The following is a 19,817-nucleotide window of genomic DNA, read 5'->3' as shown; positions in this document are numbered from 1 at the left end:
TATTTAGTACTATCAGTAAATCATCACTATTAAGAAAAATAAATAAAAGATGGACAGTCCCTTTAATAATAAAGTTGTCCGGCTCCTGGCCCCTCACAGGCACAAGCAGCTGCTCTACAGCCCCCATGTGAATTATATGGCAGCTCCTGGCCCCTCACAGGCACAAGCAGCTGCTCTATAGCCCCCATGTGAATTATATGGCAGCTCCTGGCCCCTCACAGGCACAAGCAGCTGCTCTATAGCCCCCATGTGAATTATATGGCAGCTCCTGGCCCCTCACAGGCACAAGCAGCTGCTCTACAGCCCCCATGTGAATTATATGGCAGCTCCTGGCCCCTCACAGGCACAAGCAGCTGCTCTATAGCCCCCATGTGAATTATATGGCAGCTCCTGGCCCCTCACAGGCACAAGCAGCTGCTCTACAGCCCCCATGTGAATTATATGGCAGCTCCTGGCTGCTTTGTGTGAGCAAACGTTTATTAGGAAAGTGCCCCAGTATGAGGAATATTGATGCACTTTACAAGTGGTAAAACCGGTGCTGAGACCAAGCCTTCTGAATATTGAGGCACAGGAGCCTCATTGATGGAGAGTTCTTGAGCTTCAGTGTAAAGGGGTTGTTAGGTTTGGGCAATCATTTCTTTTAATAGAAGGAACCTCTGAAAGTGAGCTGATAAGAGAATCTCCCACTGAACAGCAGCAAGCATCCGTAATCTGAAGAATCCACCACCAGCAAGTGTTGAATTCCTCTGAAGTGCCACTGGAGGGGAAGTAAAGAATTACATGGTGCCCACTGAAATAAATGGTGGAGGTATTAAATGAAGAGTGCATGGAGAGGTTACCATTCAGTGGGTAGATGCAGAATGTGTACATTAAAACGGTATTCTCTGTAAAAATGTTCCAGAATGGTTGGATCCAACACCTGGAAGTCTTCCTCTGACAGTCAAGGACAGCGATCCCTTCTGCGTTACTCAGTGGAGCTTTCTGACACCTGCTGTGCAGAGAACTGCAACAGAGCTCCAGTAATTGTGGCTGTGTTGTAGTGCCTTGTACAGAAGGTGCCCGTGGCATCCCTGTGCAAGTAAAACTTGTGCTTTTCTAGCACTGTGGCCTATTTGTTCTAAAGACACCCACAGTGTGCCATTGTGTTGCCCTTTTCATTTGAAGGCTAGTGTATTTTTACTGTCAAATCTTGAAATAATAAACGGTAAGTTTTTGTTTTTATGCTTTTAATGAATGGATTGTAAAGGCAACCATTTCCTACCAGCGATTTTCCACAATATCGGAAAAGTAACCCACATTTACTAAAAAAAGGCATAATTTGCTTTAAATCTTGATATTTATCAAATGACTGTCGTGCCTTAATGATTAATTTGGCACAAATTACACCAGCATGTTTAGTACACTACCAGGTATCAGCAGAGAGCTGGAGACTAATGTGTTAAATGTTACTGTTGATGTTTGTGAAAATTGTGACTTTTTATGGATTGAAAAAATGAAGGTTGAAACTTGAATGTATTTGTTCCTTACCTTTTTAAGAACACTGACCATCTAGAATAATCAACGTTTTTGCAACTCTTATTTGGAAATGCACTTATAAATATGTTGTACTTCACTCCAAAAGATTAATCATGACTCATTGTTTTAATGTTTTGGGGTAGGTACTAAAAGTTGTGTGTTAAAGGGAACCTGTCGCCAGTTTTGGGGCATATAAGCTGCGGCCACCACCACCGGGCTCTTATATACAGCATTCTAACATGCCTTATATAAAAGCGAGGCCGCTGTGTAGAACGTAAAAAACACACTTTATAATACTTAACCCCTTAACGACCGCGGGCCGTAAAATTACGTCCTAAATGACATAATCTTACTGCCCGCGGTCCTCCGGCGGCAGCATGCCGCGATCGGCACACATCTCAGCTGATTTTCACAGCTGAGATGTGTGCCTGCTAGGCACGAGCAGAATCGTTATCTGCTCGTGCCGATTAACCCCTTATATGGCGCTGTCAATACATGACAGCGCCATTATAAGCGCGATCGCGGTAAAGTTTTACTTACCGCCGAAACCGGAAGTCACGTGACGCGATCACGTGACTCCCGATAGTTGTCATGGTAGCACAGGGTCATGTGATGACTCCTGTACTACACATGAATTGGTTTCACTTTCGCTGTGCCCGGGGCACAGCAAAAGAGAAAGACAGCGTATCTGCTGTTTACAGCCTTCCAGCTGTGATCAGCAGATACTGCAGAGCGATCGGAATGCTGATCGCAATAGCCCCCTAGGGGGACTAGTAAAATAAAAAAAAAAAGTAAAAAAATAAGTTTTAAAAAATTAAAAAAAAACAAAAAAACCTAAAAGTTCAAATCACCCCCCATTCGCCCCATTGAAAATTAAAGGGTTAAAAAAATAAAAAATATACACACATTTGGTATCGCCGCGTTCAGAAACGCCCGATCTATCAAAATATAAAATCAATTAATCTGATCAGTAAACGGCGTAGCGGCAAAAAAATTCCAAACGCCAAAACAACGTTTTTTTGTCGCCACAACTTTTGCGCAAAATGCAATAAGAGGCGATCAAAACGTAGCATCTGCGCAAAAATGGTACCGTTAAAAACGTCAGCTCGAGACGCAAAAAATAAGCCGTCATTGAGCCTAAGATCCCGAAAAATGAGAACGCTACGGGTCACGGAATATGGCGTAAAACGTGCGCCACTTTTTTCGGACAAACTTCCGATTTTTTTTTAACCCCTTATATAAAAGTAAACCTATACATGTTTGGTGTCTACGAACTCGCACTGACCTGAGGCATCACACTCACACATCAGTTTTACCATATAGTGAACACAGTGAATAAAATATCTCAAAAACCATAGTGCTATCGCACTTTTTTTGCAATTTTTCAGCATTTGGAATTTTTTTGCCATTTTCTAGTACACAATATGGTAAAACTGATGGTTTCATTTAAAAGTACAGCTTGTTCCGCAAAAAATGAGCCCTCACATGCCCATATTGACTGAAAAATAAAAAAGTTACGTCTCTCAGAAAAAGAATGGCGAAAAAAAAAAACGGAAAGCGAAAAATCGGCCGGTCGTGAAAGGGTTAAACAGTCGCTGCGGTGGGTCATATGGGCATCTATGTCCTCCGGTGCCTCCTCTTTTGGCCATCTTTGTCATCCTTCTGAAGCCGCGGTGCATGACGTGTCGTACGCCATTCACACTCGCTGGCATTGAGGTCTTGTGCAGGTGCACTTTGATCTTCCCTGAGCAGGGCAGATCAAAGCATTGTAGTGCGCCTGTGCGGGACTGGCTCTTATATACATTATGTTAGAATGCTGTATATGAGCCCACTGGTGGTGGCCGCAGCTTATAGGCCCAAAAACTGGTGACAGGTTCCCTTTGAATGGCATATGATATAAATAATATGCACAGATTCACGACTAGGACAATTTTACAAATTGCACAAACGCACAAATCGTTGTCCGCCATTACCGTAATCCTACTGGAAATGATGGTTCCTTTGTTCTAGTTTTGATTCATCTAATCCATTACCTTTGAGAGTAAAGTTATGATCATTTTTATATCTGGTTTACAGATACTTTCAGAATTTAAAGGGAATCTGTCAGCAGGTTTTAAGCATTTACTCTAGGAGCAGCATGCTGCAGGGGCTGATACCCTGATTTCAGCAATGTGTCACTTACTGGGCAGCTTGTTGTTTCAATAAAAATCAGTCTTTTATCAGCAGGAGATTATCACTAATGACTAGTTATCTTATGCCATGTAGTCCTCATGCTCTTTAAATCCCTGCCACTGATTATCTTTCTATGTACACTATGCATACACAGAATGCTACAAAGCAGTGGTGTTGGCAGGGTTATACAGATCACCGCAATCAGATATCTACTAGATCTTCAGCAGACAAAACAGTGATTTTATGATTTTATCAAAACTGCATTAAGCAGCCTAGTAAGTGAACATCGCTAGAATCAAGGGCTCTGTTCCTATATTATGCTTCAGTCTGATGACAGATTCCTTTAAGGTACAGAAATATCTAACCAATACTGAAGCGATTTCAGTACTTGATCAATAAAACCTCCATCATTCTTAATTACGTGTCTGTTTTATAAGGCTTTGTTCATATTGGCATCATGGGGTCAGCTTTATTTATTTTTACTGGTTTGTTGATTGCTGAAACATATTTTTTTCCCAGCAGTTCCAAAAGGAACCTGACCGACCAATTAAAAAAATCAACTAGTTTAATAGTTGTTTGGTTCAGTAAAAACCTTAGTGTGGCACCATGATGCCAGTGTGATCATGGTCTGTCAGGATTTGTCAGTCTAGCCCCACAGTGACTGAAGAAAGTAACTCCAAGGCCCGAAAACTCTTAAGGCTTTGTGCACATGGCGTATGTTAGTCTCCAGCACACCCACAGAGCTTCATGCAGACATTGGTGGTAGATTTCCTAAAGTGGTTTGACTTGCAGTTTTGCTGTCATTCTTACTCTATTCTGTCAAGTATAGAGAACCCCCAGCTTCCACCATGTCACTGCTTCTAGTAGTTCCACGGTTTCCGACGCCTGAAGTGGTGAAAGGCTGTGACCCAAGATGGAACGTGTCGTTTTGACATTGCTGTGCATTATGTTCATTTTATACAGGGAGCGCCTATAAGACACTGTGTACACATAGCCTAAAGGAGATTTCTAGGATAGTCAGTCTGATCACTGGGGTTTGCACAATTGAGCTCTGTATCCCCTACATTGTGCATGCTGACGGCTGGGCCTTGTGGTGCAGTTTAGTATTATGAGCCCTACAATTCCTTTATTCTGGGGGGGGAAACGGTCCCCAAAACCATCAAACATTGACAATTCTACAGATAGGCCATAAGTGTTGAAATCCCACACAGGGAATTAGTAGCATTATGTAGAATCTAATGTACACTAAATGTAAGAAAAGTGTTTTAATTAAGAATGGTCTTGTAGTCTTAATATCTGTGTTGATGACTAATTTTTTGTTTCTTCTTCTTAAGTTGAAGAAATAAAGAGGGTGCAACCTGTAAGGAATTTTTATGAAGGTATACAGAAAATTATATTTTATCCCTTGGACAAAAAATGCAGCCTATAAAAAAAAAAAAAAAAAAAAAGACTTGCTGATGTAATTGTATGCTTTTAAGTTCTGTATTCCCAATAGTTACCTTTTCTCAAATGGTAGAAGATCTTCCAGAAAAAATGCTCACATTCCCTATAGACTTACATTATACTCGGTACCCGAGTCGAGCCCTTCCGAGCTTCCAGCTGCTTTTTATGACTACTGAGCACGCAAGCATAGTACTGCTCGTCATCATTAATAGGTTCAGCAGTACGGTGGTTAAAGGGTTATTCTAATTGTGTGTACAGCAGCACACCAATCCACAGCCTCTTTATCTTTCTTGTTTCTGTTGGGGTGGGCACGTCACCTTGAGTTCTGGTTCTGTAGCTTCGTCCTGACTCTTCTGCCTGCTACTATGACTCCTTTATAGTCATGTTATAGTTGGTGCTGGAGTCAGTTATCACTATATTTGCATATGAAGGTAAGTGGGCCTTTGAGCATTGACATGGCTGGAAAGTGAGAACAGTGATAGAACTGCTCTGGAAAATGTGGATGGAGGGGGCTGGTCAAGACCCGATAAGGAGGGCGCTGGGCAACTAACTGCTGTCAAGAAATCTCGGCCTGGAGAGAGTTTAAAAAAATTGTTCAAAAACCCAGAGTCCTCAGTGGTTAATACCTTTTATTGGCTAACTGGAAAAATGGTAAATAGTTGGCCATTAAAAGGTATCGACCACTAAGGACTCTGTTTTTCTTCTTAAACATTTTTTTTCTACTGGCTAACATGCTACAAAGATATAGTTTACCGGTTTCATACTGGAGAGAGCTGTTAACTGGATTGTAACTACTGCACATATTTATCCAGGCTCTATTTGTCAATCTCCTTGGCAACAAGTTGTGCACTATGTAGGATAAAAGTTCTCCTAACATGAGAATGTCGGTACATAGCATAAAAATCAGCAATTCACTTTTTCTATCTAGCTATACCAATTTGCTAACATAAGAATATCCATTTAACTATACGCCATATTCTCATAATTTGTAAGGTTTTTTTGCATAGGTACTAGAAAATGGTGTACTAAGTGGAATGCAAATAAATTTGGTGCACAGATTCACAAGTAGCCAAATTAGCAAATTCAGTGATAAATGTCTATATCTTTCTTGACCTCATGTTTGCTGTGATTCAGCCAGCCAATTACTTTTATGTGTAAAATGACGATAATCCTCTTTAAGACTCTGTTCATACTGACATCACGGGATCTGTTTTGTTGTGTTTTTTTTTATTTATTAACAAGTCCCTTGACTGAGGCAGTATTTATTTATTTTCCCTGAAGTTCCTGACAGTCCATTAGTTACAACTAGAGCTGATCGGATTGGCAAAAACCCCGGACCGGTGGATCATTGCACAATTAAAAAAAAAAAACAAAAACCAAAAAATCTGATCCGGTTCGGAATCCGGTGCCCACATGAGTCAATGGGGAACAGAATCCGGGAGATTAAAAAATTTGGAAGGGATAGGAGCGTGCGCTATCTACTCGCTGTGTCATGGCAGCAAACTTCTTCCGGGTCACGCTTTGCCTTCCGGAGCAGACAATTGACTATTCACTACTTTGCCCTCCCACCGACGCGTGTAATTGGTTGCAGTTAGATGCGCCCCCACCCTTAGTGGCAAGCCTGTCAGCTGACTGCAACCAATCACAGGCGCCAGGACGGCTGGTGGGCGGGGAAATCAGTGCAAGTGTCTGCGGGTCAGTATGGTGGTAAAAAATAAATAAAACAATCTGCGTTGGGTCACTGCATTCTGATGACAGCACAAATAAAGCCCCCGGCTGCAGCCCCCAGCTGTCGGGCTGTATCTGTGCTGTGTATCCATTCCCCCTAGTCACACGTGCGAGGCTTTGCTGGGTGATGCAACGCATGTGTGATTCCGGCCGAAGAGAAACTGCGTGCGGCTGTTTTTTGTTTTTTTTTTTAAATTTATTTAAAAAAAATAATAAAAGACAAACTGACGTGCAGTTCCCCCTAATTTTGATACCCAGCCAAGATAAAGCCAGCTGGGGGCTGGTATACTCAGCCCGGTATTGCTGCATCTATTAGATGTGACCATCCCGGTGCTATACCGGCTCTTCCCGTTACCCTGGAGCGGTGGCAATCTGGGTATTAGCAGGGGTTAATAGCGCACCGCTGCTACTAAACCCTAGGTTAGTGATAGCACAGGCATCTCAGATACCTGCATCATTAACCTGTACATGAAAGTAAATAAGCACAGACACTGAAAAAATCCTTTATTTGGAATACAATATGAAAACACACACACGCCTTTACCACTTAACCCCCAACACAGCCCTCCTGGTTCGGCGTAATCCACACGAGGTCCCATGGATATTCAGCTCTGCTACATCTGAATATCATGGCGAGCGGCCATAGAGAATAACCACTTGCTGTGAGCTCCAGAGAATGAATGAGCTGTGCAATGAGCGGTGACGTCACTCACGTTATTTGCGGTCACAGCTTGAGGATCCCATGGTCCTTCAATTGTGATCGCAGGTAACCTGACCTCAGTTGGCAGTCAGAGTTCACAGACCTGCATCTCCTAGCAGAAAATTGCATTTTTTTTTGTCCAAGAGATGCATATATAAATGAATAAATATTATTATTTTTATAGTTGGTGCTGAAATTTTAACAGCATATTCCTGCACCCAATCTACACCTTCTGGCAAAAAAAAGCCTTTTTTTTTTACACATTTTTTGACGCGGTTTTATGGCCAGAAGTGCACTAAACTCTAGGTTAGTGATGGCACAGGCATCTGAGATACCTGAATCATTAACCTGTACATTAAAGTAAATAAGGGCAAACACAGAGAATAAAATACAAAAACACACCCTCCTTCACCACTTTATTAACCCCCAACACACCGCTCCAGGTCCGGCGTAATCCACACGAGATCCCATGACGATACATCCAGCTCTACTACATCTCACAGGGGCATAGAGAACCGCCAGCTCTGAGTGTAGTCTGACTGAGCTGCGATGACTGCAGGCAGCCAGATACTGTCACAGGCTGGGGGCGCGTCTGCCTGCAACCAATCAGACGAGAGGATGGCTGGTGAGCAGGGAAAGTATGAAAAGTTGTGTGTATGTGATGAGCTTATTGCGCAGTACAGGAAGTGAATGCGCGACCCGAAAGCAGTTTGCCACCATGACACAGTCTTGGTAAGTATGTTTTAATTCTCATTTTCTTTATTTTCCCTTTAATTTCCCCAGTGCCGGATCCGGATTGTGCACCCGGAATTTTTGGCCCGGATCCGGCACCCGGGCATCTTTGAAACCGCTCAGATCCAGACTTTTACGGTCCGAATCCGCTCAGCCCTAGTTATAACTTGTCACTCAGGCTTTCTTCAGTTTTCTCCAAGTTTCTTCTTAAAGTATTTTTTAACAAAAAGGACTAGTAGCATGATTAAGTGCAATTCAACTATGCAAGAATCGCACTCTGATGCCAGTGTGATCATGGTCTGAACAATATTGGTTGTTTTACATATAATTTGCAACAACTGCTCTGTTATGACACATTATGTAAAAGGGATGTTCTGGGACTTTAAGGCCCAGTCACACTAAACAACTTACCAGCGATCCCAACAACGATCCAACCTGATAGGGATCGCTGGTAAGTTGCTAGGAGGTTGCTGGTGAGATGTCACACTGCGACGCTCCAGCGATCCCACCAGCAACCTGACCTGGCAGGGATCGCTGGAGCGTGGCTACACAAGTTGCTGGTGAGCTCACCAGCAACCAGTGACCAGCCCCCAGCCAGCAGCGCCGCGTGGAAGCGATGCTGCGCTTGGTAACTAAGGTAAATATCGGGTAACCAACCCGATATTTACCTTGGTTACCAGCGCACACCGCTTAGCGCTGGCTCCCTGCTCTCCTAGCTACAGTACACATGGAGTTAATTACCCGATGTGTACTGCAGCTACATGTGCAGAGAGAAGGGAGCCGCGCACACTGCTTAGCGCTGGCTCCCTGCTCTCCTAGCTACAGTACACATGGGGTTAATTACCCGATGTGTACTGCAGCTACATATGCACAGAGCAGGAGCCGGCACTGACAGCTGAGAGCGGCGGAGGCTGGTAACGAAGGTAAATATCGGGTAACCAAGGTAAGGGCTTCTTGGTTACCCGATGTTTATTGTGGTTACCAGAGTCCGCAGAAGCCGGCTCCTGCTGCCTGTACATTCAGTTGTTGCTCTGTCGCTGTCACACACAGCGATCTGTGCTTAACAGCGGGAGAGCAACGACTAAAAAATGGCCCAGGACATTCAGCAACAACCAGCGACCTCACAGCAGGGGCCGGGTTGTTGCTGGATGTCACACAGCAACATCACTAGCAACATCGCTGTTATGTCACAAAAGTTGTTCGTTAGCAGCGATGTTGCTAGCGATGTTGTTTAGTGTGACTGGGCCTTTAGTCTGTGTCTGGTCAGTAGGGCTTGTTGTATCTGCATACTTGAAGAGTTCTGCAACCTTTGTTATTTACATAGAATCAATGTCTTGTCCATGCTGATAGCTGTGCCTTGTACTGCAGCTTAGGCTGCTTTCACACTACGTTTTTTTAGCATGCGTCATGAACGTTTTTCTTTTTTTTTTTTTTTTTTTTTTGCTGCAAAAGCGAATCCTGTTTTTGCAAAGAAAAAAGCATGCAAACACATGTTATTTTGCAGGATCCTGTCACTTGAAGTTTATGGGCGGGCATTGGAGTCATGTGATCGGGAGTGAGGGAAACTGAACGTGATAGACTGGGAGCCGACATCTGACAGCTGCGGTAAGCTGTAACCAAGGTAAACATCGGGTAACTAAGTGAAGTGCTTTGCTTGAATACCCGATATTTACCTTGGTTACGAGCCCGCAGCTGCTAAGAGCCGCCTCCCTGCACACATAACCAAGGTAAACATCGGGTAACTAAGAAGCGCTTTGCTTGGTTACCCGATATTTACCTTACTACGAGCGTCCGCCGCTCTCAGGCGGGGGAGAGAGGGACTGATCACGCCAGGCTGGTTTCTGGGCATGCTCAGTAGAGCAAGCAGGATCCTGTCTATCAGTATGCCAGCGTTCACATACGTTTGCATGCTGTTTAGTCAGGATCCAGCGATTTGCAGTATTTGGACGCAGCTCAGAAATACGCTACAAGTAGCGTTTTTGAAAAGTTAAAAAACTGCAAGTCGCTGGATCTTCACTATAACGCACGCAAACGCATGTGAACGCGTATTGACGCGAGTCCATTGCAAATGCATTGAAATGAAAACGCATTTGCACTGGATCCGTTTTTGTGTTAAAAAAACGTTCATGACGCATGTTAAAAAAAACGTAGTGTGAAAGCAGCCTATGTCCAATGAGCCCTGCAGCCCCTGTATTCTGATTAGGGAGGATCAAACTCCAAACAATTAAGCACTAATAGCCTGTGCTAAAGGTAAGCAATAAGTGTTTAAAGGGGTTTCCCAGGAACAAAGTACACTTTAATCACTGGATCTGGGAATTAAAACAAGTTACACAATTGGAGGTGTTAAAGAAAATATTCCTGTGCCCAGATCTTATAGATGTGCCTTACCTACAGTATGTACTGTGTAATGGCTGCGTCTGACTGCAGCAACATTGTCTAAACCAGTAGTCTCAATTTTGGCTGAGTATATGGGCAGCACGTATAAAAAAATAAGAATTTAGTGGGCTGCATTCTTTGCAGGACAAAGTGACATTTTTAGTGATACTGTAATTTTTTTTTTTTCTATACACTTTTTGGATCCCTTTTTACATTTTTCCCATATTTATTTCTTTAAATGGCATCCATCACATGAGTCATGATACAGTTTTATAGCTTGGGTCGTTACGGCTGTGGTGATAACGTGCACTTTTTTTTGTTTATTTTAGTAATCACGTATGTGTATATATAGTATAAATAATGGCATTTTTAGTGGCCCCATCCTGGTCCTCATCTTGTAATAATGCTCCCATCCTGGTCCCCTTCTTGTAGTAATGTGCCCATCTATGTCCCCTTGTAGCAATGTCCCCTTTCCCAGTCCCCTTCTTGTAGCAATGTACCATCCTGTAGTAATTTACCCTAGTATGCTGTTTTTTTCACATAGGCATAAAAAAATCCTGGTAAAAAAAACTTATTTTATACTTCACATAAATAATCAATTGTGCTCCTATTCGCTCTTGTCTTTATACTCTTTTTGCACCCTCCCTGCCCAGTAGTTGTGGTATATCCAAACATACTACTGCACTGTCAGACACATCCATTACACAGTACATAGCAGGGGCACATTTAGAAGATTATCTGAGCACACAGTTTTTGGGTTTTTTTTTTTTAACCCTTGTATGTTTCCAAGATCTATTGATTAAAATCTTTGTTGATGGGACAACCCCATTGAGTCACAAATCAATATCTGCTTTTAGATTAAATTAATATTCTGTAAAATGTAAGAAAAATGCTGTCATTATGAAGTTTTTCTTAATTATCAATATTTATGTTTGTGTCTAATTTTTTATTTTTTTTTATTTTTAAGTTCAACAAATGCAGAATGCGAAGCCTGCAGTGAATGTTAGACCAGGTATATTTAAATTATTGTCCTTTTGGTTAAAAAAAAAATCCTTCCATAAATTCTGCAGCTTTAGACTTGCTAATCTAGTTGTATGGTTCAAATTCTGCATTACAATAATTCATCCAAGATTTGTAATGTTGCATTAGAAGAAACATATATCTTCTGATTTTTGCTGCCCGACTCAAGAGCGTCAGGAGTCAGAGAACGGCTATGTTACAGCAGCCATTCTTCTTGTAGGCAGTGACTGAAGTAAGATTTCTCTCTTGGCACAGTGAGACCTCTCCATAAATCAGATTACTGCTGTGATCTATATTTTGAGGGTCTAGTCAATTTATAGCTGCCAAATCAGTAACTCTACCAAAAGAAGGCAATACCAAAAAATGAATAACAATAAACTTCCAGAGTATACTAATATATAAAAGAATGCAAAAAAATACTCCAGTAAAATCAAAATAAATACCAATTGTATCATCAATGGTTACTCCCTGAGGAAGCAACTAGCGAAACGTGCTTTGGGGTGCTTGCAGAGAAGCAGGTAGTCGCCTTTCAATATGAAATACCTCTGGACTAAATGTTTAATGAGTAATCTATTTTTACTGGCTAGTTTGTTCACATTGATACCCATGTGATTAGATCTATATCTCTTATGATATATTTTCACTGCAAATATTGCACTTAATTTTTTGCCTTTACACATGCACACATGCTATGTATTCTGGTCTATATTGTGTGCCAATGGGATTAGCTCTATTATATTAATGTGGTAACTTGCACTTTATTTGACCTATATAATATATCAATTACTACATCTATATGTAATTATAATTTTTTATAATCCAATTTCCCAACCATTTATATTTCCATTATCCTGTATTTTTGCCTACTTTTTGCTCCTCTAGCCTACTTCCATTTTAATATATCAGTTACGTTGTTTTTCATTTTCTTTTTGAATCAGTAAATACAGTTAATGATATACAATTGGTGTAATTATTTATTCTGACTTTGCTGCAGTCGTTTTTGTGTTTTCTTGGACCCCCTTATCAGATGAGTAGTCGCTCTCCAGATAATCCTGCAAAATTTTACAAGAATAGATTCACAGTTCTATGTCCATCCTCAACTAGACAAAAGATTAACCAAAGAAATGGGGACTATTAGACTATGTGCGCATTATGACGTTTTTGCACTTCTCAAAAACGCTGTGTTTTTGGCCACAAAAAAACGTTTCGGTGCGCTATTGGCTGTGTTTTGCTGCATTTTTGATCACTGCATTTTGCTGCATTTTTCCAATGCATTGCATGGGTGAAAAACGCAGGAAAGAAGTGACATGTCCATTTTTTTTTTTAACTCAAAAAGGCAGCTAAAAAAAAAAAAGCTGTGTGCGGACAGCAAAAATGAAAAGTTATAGACTTTGCTGGGGAAGCAAAGTCATGCAGTTTTGAGCCCAAAAACGCACCCGAAAAAAGCGCAAAAAAACACAGCGGAAAACGCTCAGTTCGCACATAGCCAAAGACACAACTTCAAACTTTAAAAGTTATTTTTATTTCTTACATTAAAAAACAATTTTTAAAAAGGAAAATACCACCAGTATGGGAGTATACAAAATAGACAAGAGTACACAAATTATTAATAATTATATATACATATGCATGCAAAATACATACATATCCACATACTGTACATACACACACCTGCCCAATACCTCAAAGCCCTGCAGCAATGCTAGAATATCTCAATGCTATTGTAATTGCACTAAAAATATAAATATATATGTAAAAACTTGTATTAAAAAAATGCATATTCATAAAAAACACACCTTCCTGTGTATGGCTTCATGCTATCATTACACTTGGCTACAATCGGTGTTTTATATAAATATACTCCTTATCAAAAAGGATAATCCCTATTGAGGATCTATATGTTTCCATCAGTCTAATTACTGCACATACGGAAAGGGCAAAACATTATAAACTTACATAATAGGATTACTACTGGCCCATGTGTCTCTCTCCTGCCTCCGACGTGCGTTTTGTCACCTTCATCAGGGGGCCTTTTTGTGATTTTTTTTTTTTTTTTTTTTTTTTTTTTTTTTTTTTTTCCCCCCTCCACCCTCTCTGTAAGGCCTGTTTTCACACGTCAGTTAAAAACAGACGTTTATCACGGACGTGTAAAAAAACGCATGTCTCTCCGTGTGCCGTGATTCACAGCACACGTGGGTTGTCCCTTTGCTATCTGTGATACGTTATTCGTGATTGCTTCTGGACTTATACTCACCTGTCCCCGTTCCTGCTGCTCGTGGTGCTGAACTATTCGGCTCTGCTGTGTTTCCGCCCCCGCTGCAGCTACTTGTGGGTTGGCTGTTCCTTCATACATGAATATGCCTGCAGTAATGAGCCGGCTCTGAAGCAGCAGCCAGCTGAGGTCTGAGACAGCAGCGCTAGAGAAGGGGAGTTCAAAATGGTTTGTTTTGGTTTTTTTTTTTAATTTTCAATGTCAGTGTTTTTCTGGTACGTGTTTTCACGGATCACACCATAGTGTGGTCCGTGGGACATCAGTGATGCCAGAAAAAAACGGACATGTTTCTGTGCAGATTACACGGACACGCAAGTATGCCGCATGGAGGCAGGGTCAGTGAAAAATCACTGATGTATGCACAGACCCATTGATTATAATGGGTCTGCGTATGTCCGTGATTCTGGTATGTATAAAAACTAGCACATGTGTATCAGAATCGCTGACATGTGAAAGAGGCCTAAAGGCCCCGTCACACACACAGATAAATCTTTGGCAGATCTGTGGTTGCAGTGAAATCATGGACATACTCGTATTGTTCCATTTGTACACAGCCACAAACCTGGCACTGATTGTCCACAATTTCACTGCAGCCACAGATCTGCCACAGATCTGCCACAGATCTGCCACAGATCTGCCACAGATCTGCCACAGATCTGCCACAGATCTGCCACAGATCTGCCACAGATCTGCCACAGATCTGCCACAGATCTGCCACAGATCTGCCACAGATCTGCCACAGATCTGCCACAGATCTGCCACAGATCTGCCACAGATCTGCCACAGATCTGCCACAGATCTGCCACAGATCTGCCACAGATCTGCCACAGATCTGCCACAGATCTGCCACAGATCTGCCACAGATCTGCCACAGATCTGCCACAGATCTGCCACAGATCTGCCACAGATCTGCCACAGATCTGCCACAGATCTGCCACAGATCTGCCACAGATCTGCCACAGATCTGCCACAGATCTGCCACAGATCTGCCACAGATCTGCCACAGATCTGCCACAGATCTGCCACAGATCTGCCACAGATCTGCCACAGATCTGCCACAGATCTGCCACAGATCTGCCACAGATCTGCCACAGATCTGCCACAGATCTGCCACAGATCTGCCACAGATCTGCCACAGATCTGCCACAGATCTGCCACAGATCTGCCACAGATCTGCCACAGATCTGCCACAGATCTGCCACAGATCTGCCACAGATCTGCCACAGATCTGCCACAGATCTGCCACAGATCTGCCACAGATCTGCCACAGATCTGCCACAGATCTGCCACAGATCTGCCACAGATCTATCTGTGTGTGACAGGGCCTTAACAGACAAGGTGAGCGGTCATCACCAGCAATCAGCCCCTGCAATGTAGCAGAACTGAGAGCTCACTTTACGCTCAGGAGAGATCACTACAGCTCCTCTTCGTGGTTGGTGAGTTTGGACTCTCTAGAGCACATCTCTCAAGCTAATCCTGTAAAAATGTAAATTTACAAACTTTAGCCCTTTAACTGAAAACATGCTCAACTATTGCAACAAACAAACCATAACTTGCAAGTTAGTACAATATAATTTGTAAAAAGATGCAAGGTACGAACAAAAATTGTTTTACACCTAAAAATGCTTTTTTTTTTTATGTAAAAACAAACTAAATTTAAAAAAAAAAAACCATAATTGATATTGCCACATCTAGGACAGCCTGAGCAATAACACTTTCCCAACATTTATTCCATTATTTATCTGGTATGGTCAACACAGTAAAAATAAATACATTCCAAAAATACAGCTTTCATCGCACTGATGAAAAAAAAAAAAAAATGGAGTAAATAGTGATCAAAAAGTCATATGTGAGGAGAAGCCAAGGTTCTCCAAGACCTAATGATTGATGACTCTTCTGCTGGATAGGTCATTCATATGATATTGGTGGGGGGTATGACAGCCGTCACACACCAATCTGCTGAAAACTGCTCCAGCAGTGTCCAGAACTACGCAATATAGCGGCAGAACATTGCTTAGTGGCCACAGACAAGTTCTGCGCTTTGTCTCCCATTGAGATGAATGTACTTCAGTGCTCTGCAGTCGTCGTTAAGTAATGCATGGTGCTGTTGTGCTTCGTCTGTACATTATTTCTCATATGAAGATGGATCTTCCGTTGTTTAGTACTTCACAAACAGCTTAACAAGCTAGGCATTGTGTATTGGCCCCTAAAATGGCATGTATGGAATATTTTACTCATTTCTGGAAAATGCAAATTGGATCAAATGGGTGTGACACCGTTGGATTAATTTACTGATTGTAATTTGCAAAATGAGGTCAAGTTTTAACTATTTGTTTTTTTTTCTTAGGGCCTGTGAATATGGCACCCACCATCAGCAAACCCTTCGCCCCAAACGGTAAATGGTGCTTCTTCTCTTTTGAGCCCTGTCATGTGCCCAAACAGTAGTGTCTGACTGGAGAAATGGTATAATAACTTACAGGGTACTTTTTTTTATCTACTGTAAAAGTGAAACATTTTTAGCTAAATCTCGTGGCTGTAAGATGTAATTATTATTCTTCTCTCAGCTAATTTGTAAAGAAATCAGCTGTGGGGTAAAATGCTCGTTAAACCCCTACATGAATACAAGGGGTTTAGAGGCACCTCGTCTGTCTGCTATAAGAGTTTAGTGACAGGGTCTGAGTCTCACTTTTCCCTGTGAGTCTCTATTTAAACCTGATTTTCTTTCATTTAGCAGTTGCAGGGTTAATGTCAGTATTCCTTGCCAGCAAGCAGGCTAAATACCAGCTCAGGTGTTTCTGGTTTGGAACCAGTCCCTCTATATACCCTCTGCTACCAGCAGAGGGTGACTGTTATTCGCTTCGCCATTTGGATGCTTGTCTTGGATGTGGATGGAGCTGCTGAAATCCTCTGCTGAAATTGCTGGTGTGGCTGCAGTCTTGGTGCTGACTGCAGCAGTCTGTTGTTGTGTTCCCCCTGTTTGTCTTCCCTCCCTGGTGTGTTTTTTTTTCAGTGCAGCGGTGAGGCTAGCGTCCTACACTTGCCAACTCCATAGCCAGGGACCTATTGTTGGGTCTTCTCAGGGCTTCAGGTTCCTGCTCTGCGACAGATGAGGAACCTGTATAGGGACTTGCTAGGAGTGCAGGGTACAGTGGCAGGTAATTGGAGGAGGTGTCCATCTTCCCCCTCACTAGTCCTAGGGCCCACCATTGTTAGTGTCCCACTTGTTTGTCGTGGTGTAACCCTTGTTGTGTGTTTTGGCTCACGGTGGACCTTCCCCAAGCCTGCGCCGTGACGTTTAGTTCCCAAAATTGAATCACTTTCGGTTTTTCTTTTACTGTTCTAGTATCTTGGGTGCTCTGTAAAGGCCCCCTTACACACTGAGTCTTTTCAGCGATCCCACCAGCGATCCCAACCTGGCCGGGATCGCTGCTAAGTCTCTGGTGAGTCGCTGGTGAGCTGTCAAACAGGCAAACCTGGCCAACGACGCAACAGCGATCCGGACCTGCAGAACGACCTAGCTAGTCATTGGGGACGTTGTAAAGCAGCTTTTTGAAAGGGAAGTCGCTAACAAAGTCGCTGTAAAGTCCCCTTTACACACTGAAACTTTCTAGCGATCATGCTGCACAGCGGGAAACGACCTAAGAATGGTCCTGAACGATTTGTAGCGATCACAACTTCACAGCAGGGGCCAGGTCGCTGATGTGTTTCACACACTGCAATGTCACTGGGGAGGTCGCTATTACGTCACAAAACCGGTGACGTTACAGCGATGTCGTTTGCGATGTTGCAGTGTGTAAAGCCACCTTTAGTGTAGCCCACAAACTATTGCTGCCAAAGTTGCACTACTAAAGCTAAATACAGGTAAAATATATCTTTGTACCGTGTTATCTCTTTAAAGGGAACCTGTCATCAGAAATTTCGCCCAAAAGCTAAAAGATTCCCCCTCTGCAGCTCCTGGGCTGCATTCTAGGAAGGTCCCTGTTATTATTGTGCCCCATGTGAGACCAAAATAAAGCCTTTATAAAGTTCTACCTTTTTGTATGCAGCTTCTGTAAATCCGACACGGGGGCGGGCTCTCTGCCGTCCGTTATTCTGCCTCCTGGTCCTGTATGCCGCCCCCATCGCTCCTTTCCATATCTGATGCACCGCCTACTGCTCCAGCCATCCCCGTGCATGCCCAGTGCCAGTCTCACAGGACTGAGCACTGTGACTGCTGGTGATGTGTGCGCAGGCAAGTGATTATGGACGGGGCTGTGACTGTTATCAGCAAGTACCCGGCCATAATCTCTTGAGCGCGCAAACCTCTCCAGCGTCACACTGAGCTCAGTGTAGATGCTAGACTGTATGGGCTGCTTCCAGGGATGACGTCCCTTTGTCATGTGATAGGGGCGTGTTCGAAATACTATCACATGACAAAGGGACGTCATCCCTGGAAGCAGCCCATACAGTCTAGCATCTACACTGAGCTCAGTGTGACGCTGGAGAGGTTTGCGCGCTCAAGAGATTATGGCCGGGTACTTGCTGATAACAGTCACAGCCCCGTCCATAATCACTTGCCTGCGCACACATCACCAGCAGTCACAGTGCTCAGTCCTGTGAGACTGGCACTGGGCATGCGCGGGGATGGCTGGAGCAGTAGGCGGTGCATCAGATATGGAAAGGAGCGATGGGGGCGGCATACAGGACCAGGAGGCAGAATAACGGACGGCAGAGAGCCCGCCCCCGTGTCGGATTTACAGAAGCTGCATACAAAAAGGTAGAACTTTATAAAGGCTTTATTTTGGTCTCACATGGGGCATAATAATAACAGGGACCTTCCTAGAATGCAGCCCAGGAGCTGCAGAGGGGGAATCTTTTAGCTTTTGGGCGAAATTTCTGATGACAGGTTCCCTTTAAAGCTAAATAGGGATTCTTCCCTTTCCAGGTCAACCGTGTGTGCAAACAGAAGTTTCCAAACACACACACACATAGGGTCTTTATAAGCAAGGTCTAACTGACACCTTGTCTGTGTAACACTGACAGGTCTAATACCCGGCAACACACTAGTATTGCAGGGTATCAGACCGACGATAAGACTTACGAAACTTGAATTTCCTAACTGAAACTAAGTTTAAAAAAAATAAAAAAGTACCAATAAAGTTGTTTAAAAGATACAAAGCAAGGTAGGAGAAAAATGACTGAAGAATGTCTTGCAGCTAAATTTACTGTTTTTATGTGAAAACAAAGTAATAAAAAAAAAGTACATATCTGTATTGCCATGTCCAGAACACTTTCCCATTGTTTAACCCGTATGATCAACCTAGTAAAGAAGAATAAAACAAACATGTGCCTCCAAAAATATATTTTGCATCATAGTGGTACATAAAATATATATCCTACATACATAATCGCCAGTTTCTGTAACCTATTTCGGCATGCACCGCGGCATTTGAACTGCGCCTGCGCAAGTGACATACACGTCACCGCAGCTTCCAGTGAGTCCCCGATTCTGTCCCCACGATGCTCTGGCTTCCAGGTCCCCGCCACGCACGAGTGTGTATATAATATATATATGTATGTATGTATGTATGTATGTATGTATGTATGTATATGTATATGTGGGGTGCGTCTTATGGTCTGAAGCTGCGGGGTAGGGAGCTGTGGGGAGTCCGCGCTGTGGAGTGGCATCACAGGAGTCAGGGAGGGTCGCTGCTGCAGGAAGCCGGCGCTGGAGAAACCACGTGTGCCCGCTGCTTAAAGTAAACGAATATTCATTAGCTGCTCGCCGCCCACCTCTCTCTGCAGTCAGCGGGGGTGAGGAGCAGCTAATGAATACTTGTTTAATGTAAACAGCGGACACACGTGGGAGCTCCAGACGCC

At 43.0% G+C, this 19,817-nt stretch overlaps 1 protein-coding gene and 1 non-coding gene across 3 annotated transcripts in view; one reads left to right on the top strand and one right to left on the bottom strand.

Moving 5' to 3' along the window:
* The window catches only part of LOC142243230 (uncharacterized), a 255,092-nt gene that overhangs the window by 38,197 nt on the left and 197,078 nt on the right, over nucleotides 1–19,817 (top strand). For both annotated transcript variants that reach the window (XM_075314907.1, XM_075314906.1), the window contains exons 7-9: nucleotides 5,022–5,066; nucleotides 11,634–11,678; nucleotides 16,306–16,353. In XM_075314907.1, the coding sequence (XP_075171022.1) occupies nucleotides 5,022–5,066; nucleotides 11,634–11,678; nucleotides 16,306–16,353 (138 nt within the window). The remainder of the gene's footprint in view (nucleotides 1–5,021; nucleotides 5,067–11,633; nucleotides 11,679–16,305; nucleotides 16,354–19,817) is intronic.
* On the bottom strand, nucleotides 15,244–15,466 carry LOC142244782 (small nucleolar RNA U3). Its single transcript, XR_012724648.1, has one exon. It is a non-coding gene; the product is annotated as a small nucleolar RNA U3 (small nucleolar RNA).

The sequence above is a fragment of the Anomaloglossus baeobatrachus genome, chromosome 6 (assembly GCF_048569485.1).
Source record: "Anomaloglossus baeobatrachus isolate aAnoBae1 chromosome 6, aAnoBae1.hap1, whole genome shotgun sequence".
Lineage (NCBI taxonomy): Eukaryota > Metazoa > Chordata > Amphibia > Anura > Aromobatidae > Anomaloglossus > Anomaloglossus baeobatrachus.
Note: the sequence above shows the minus strand (reverse complement) of the source record. Positions and strands in the feature narration are given on the sequence as shown.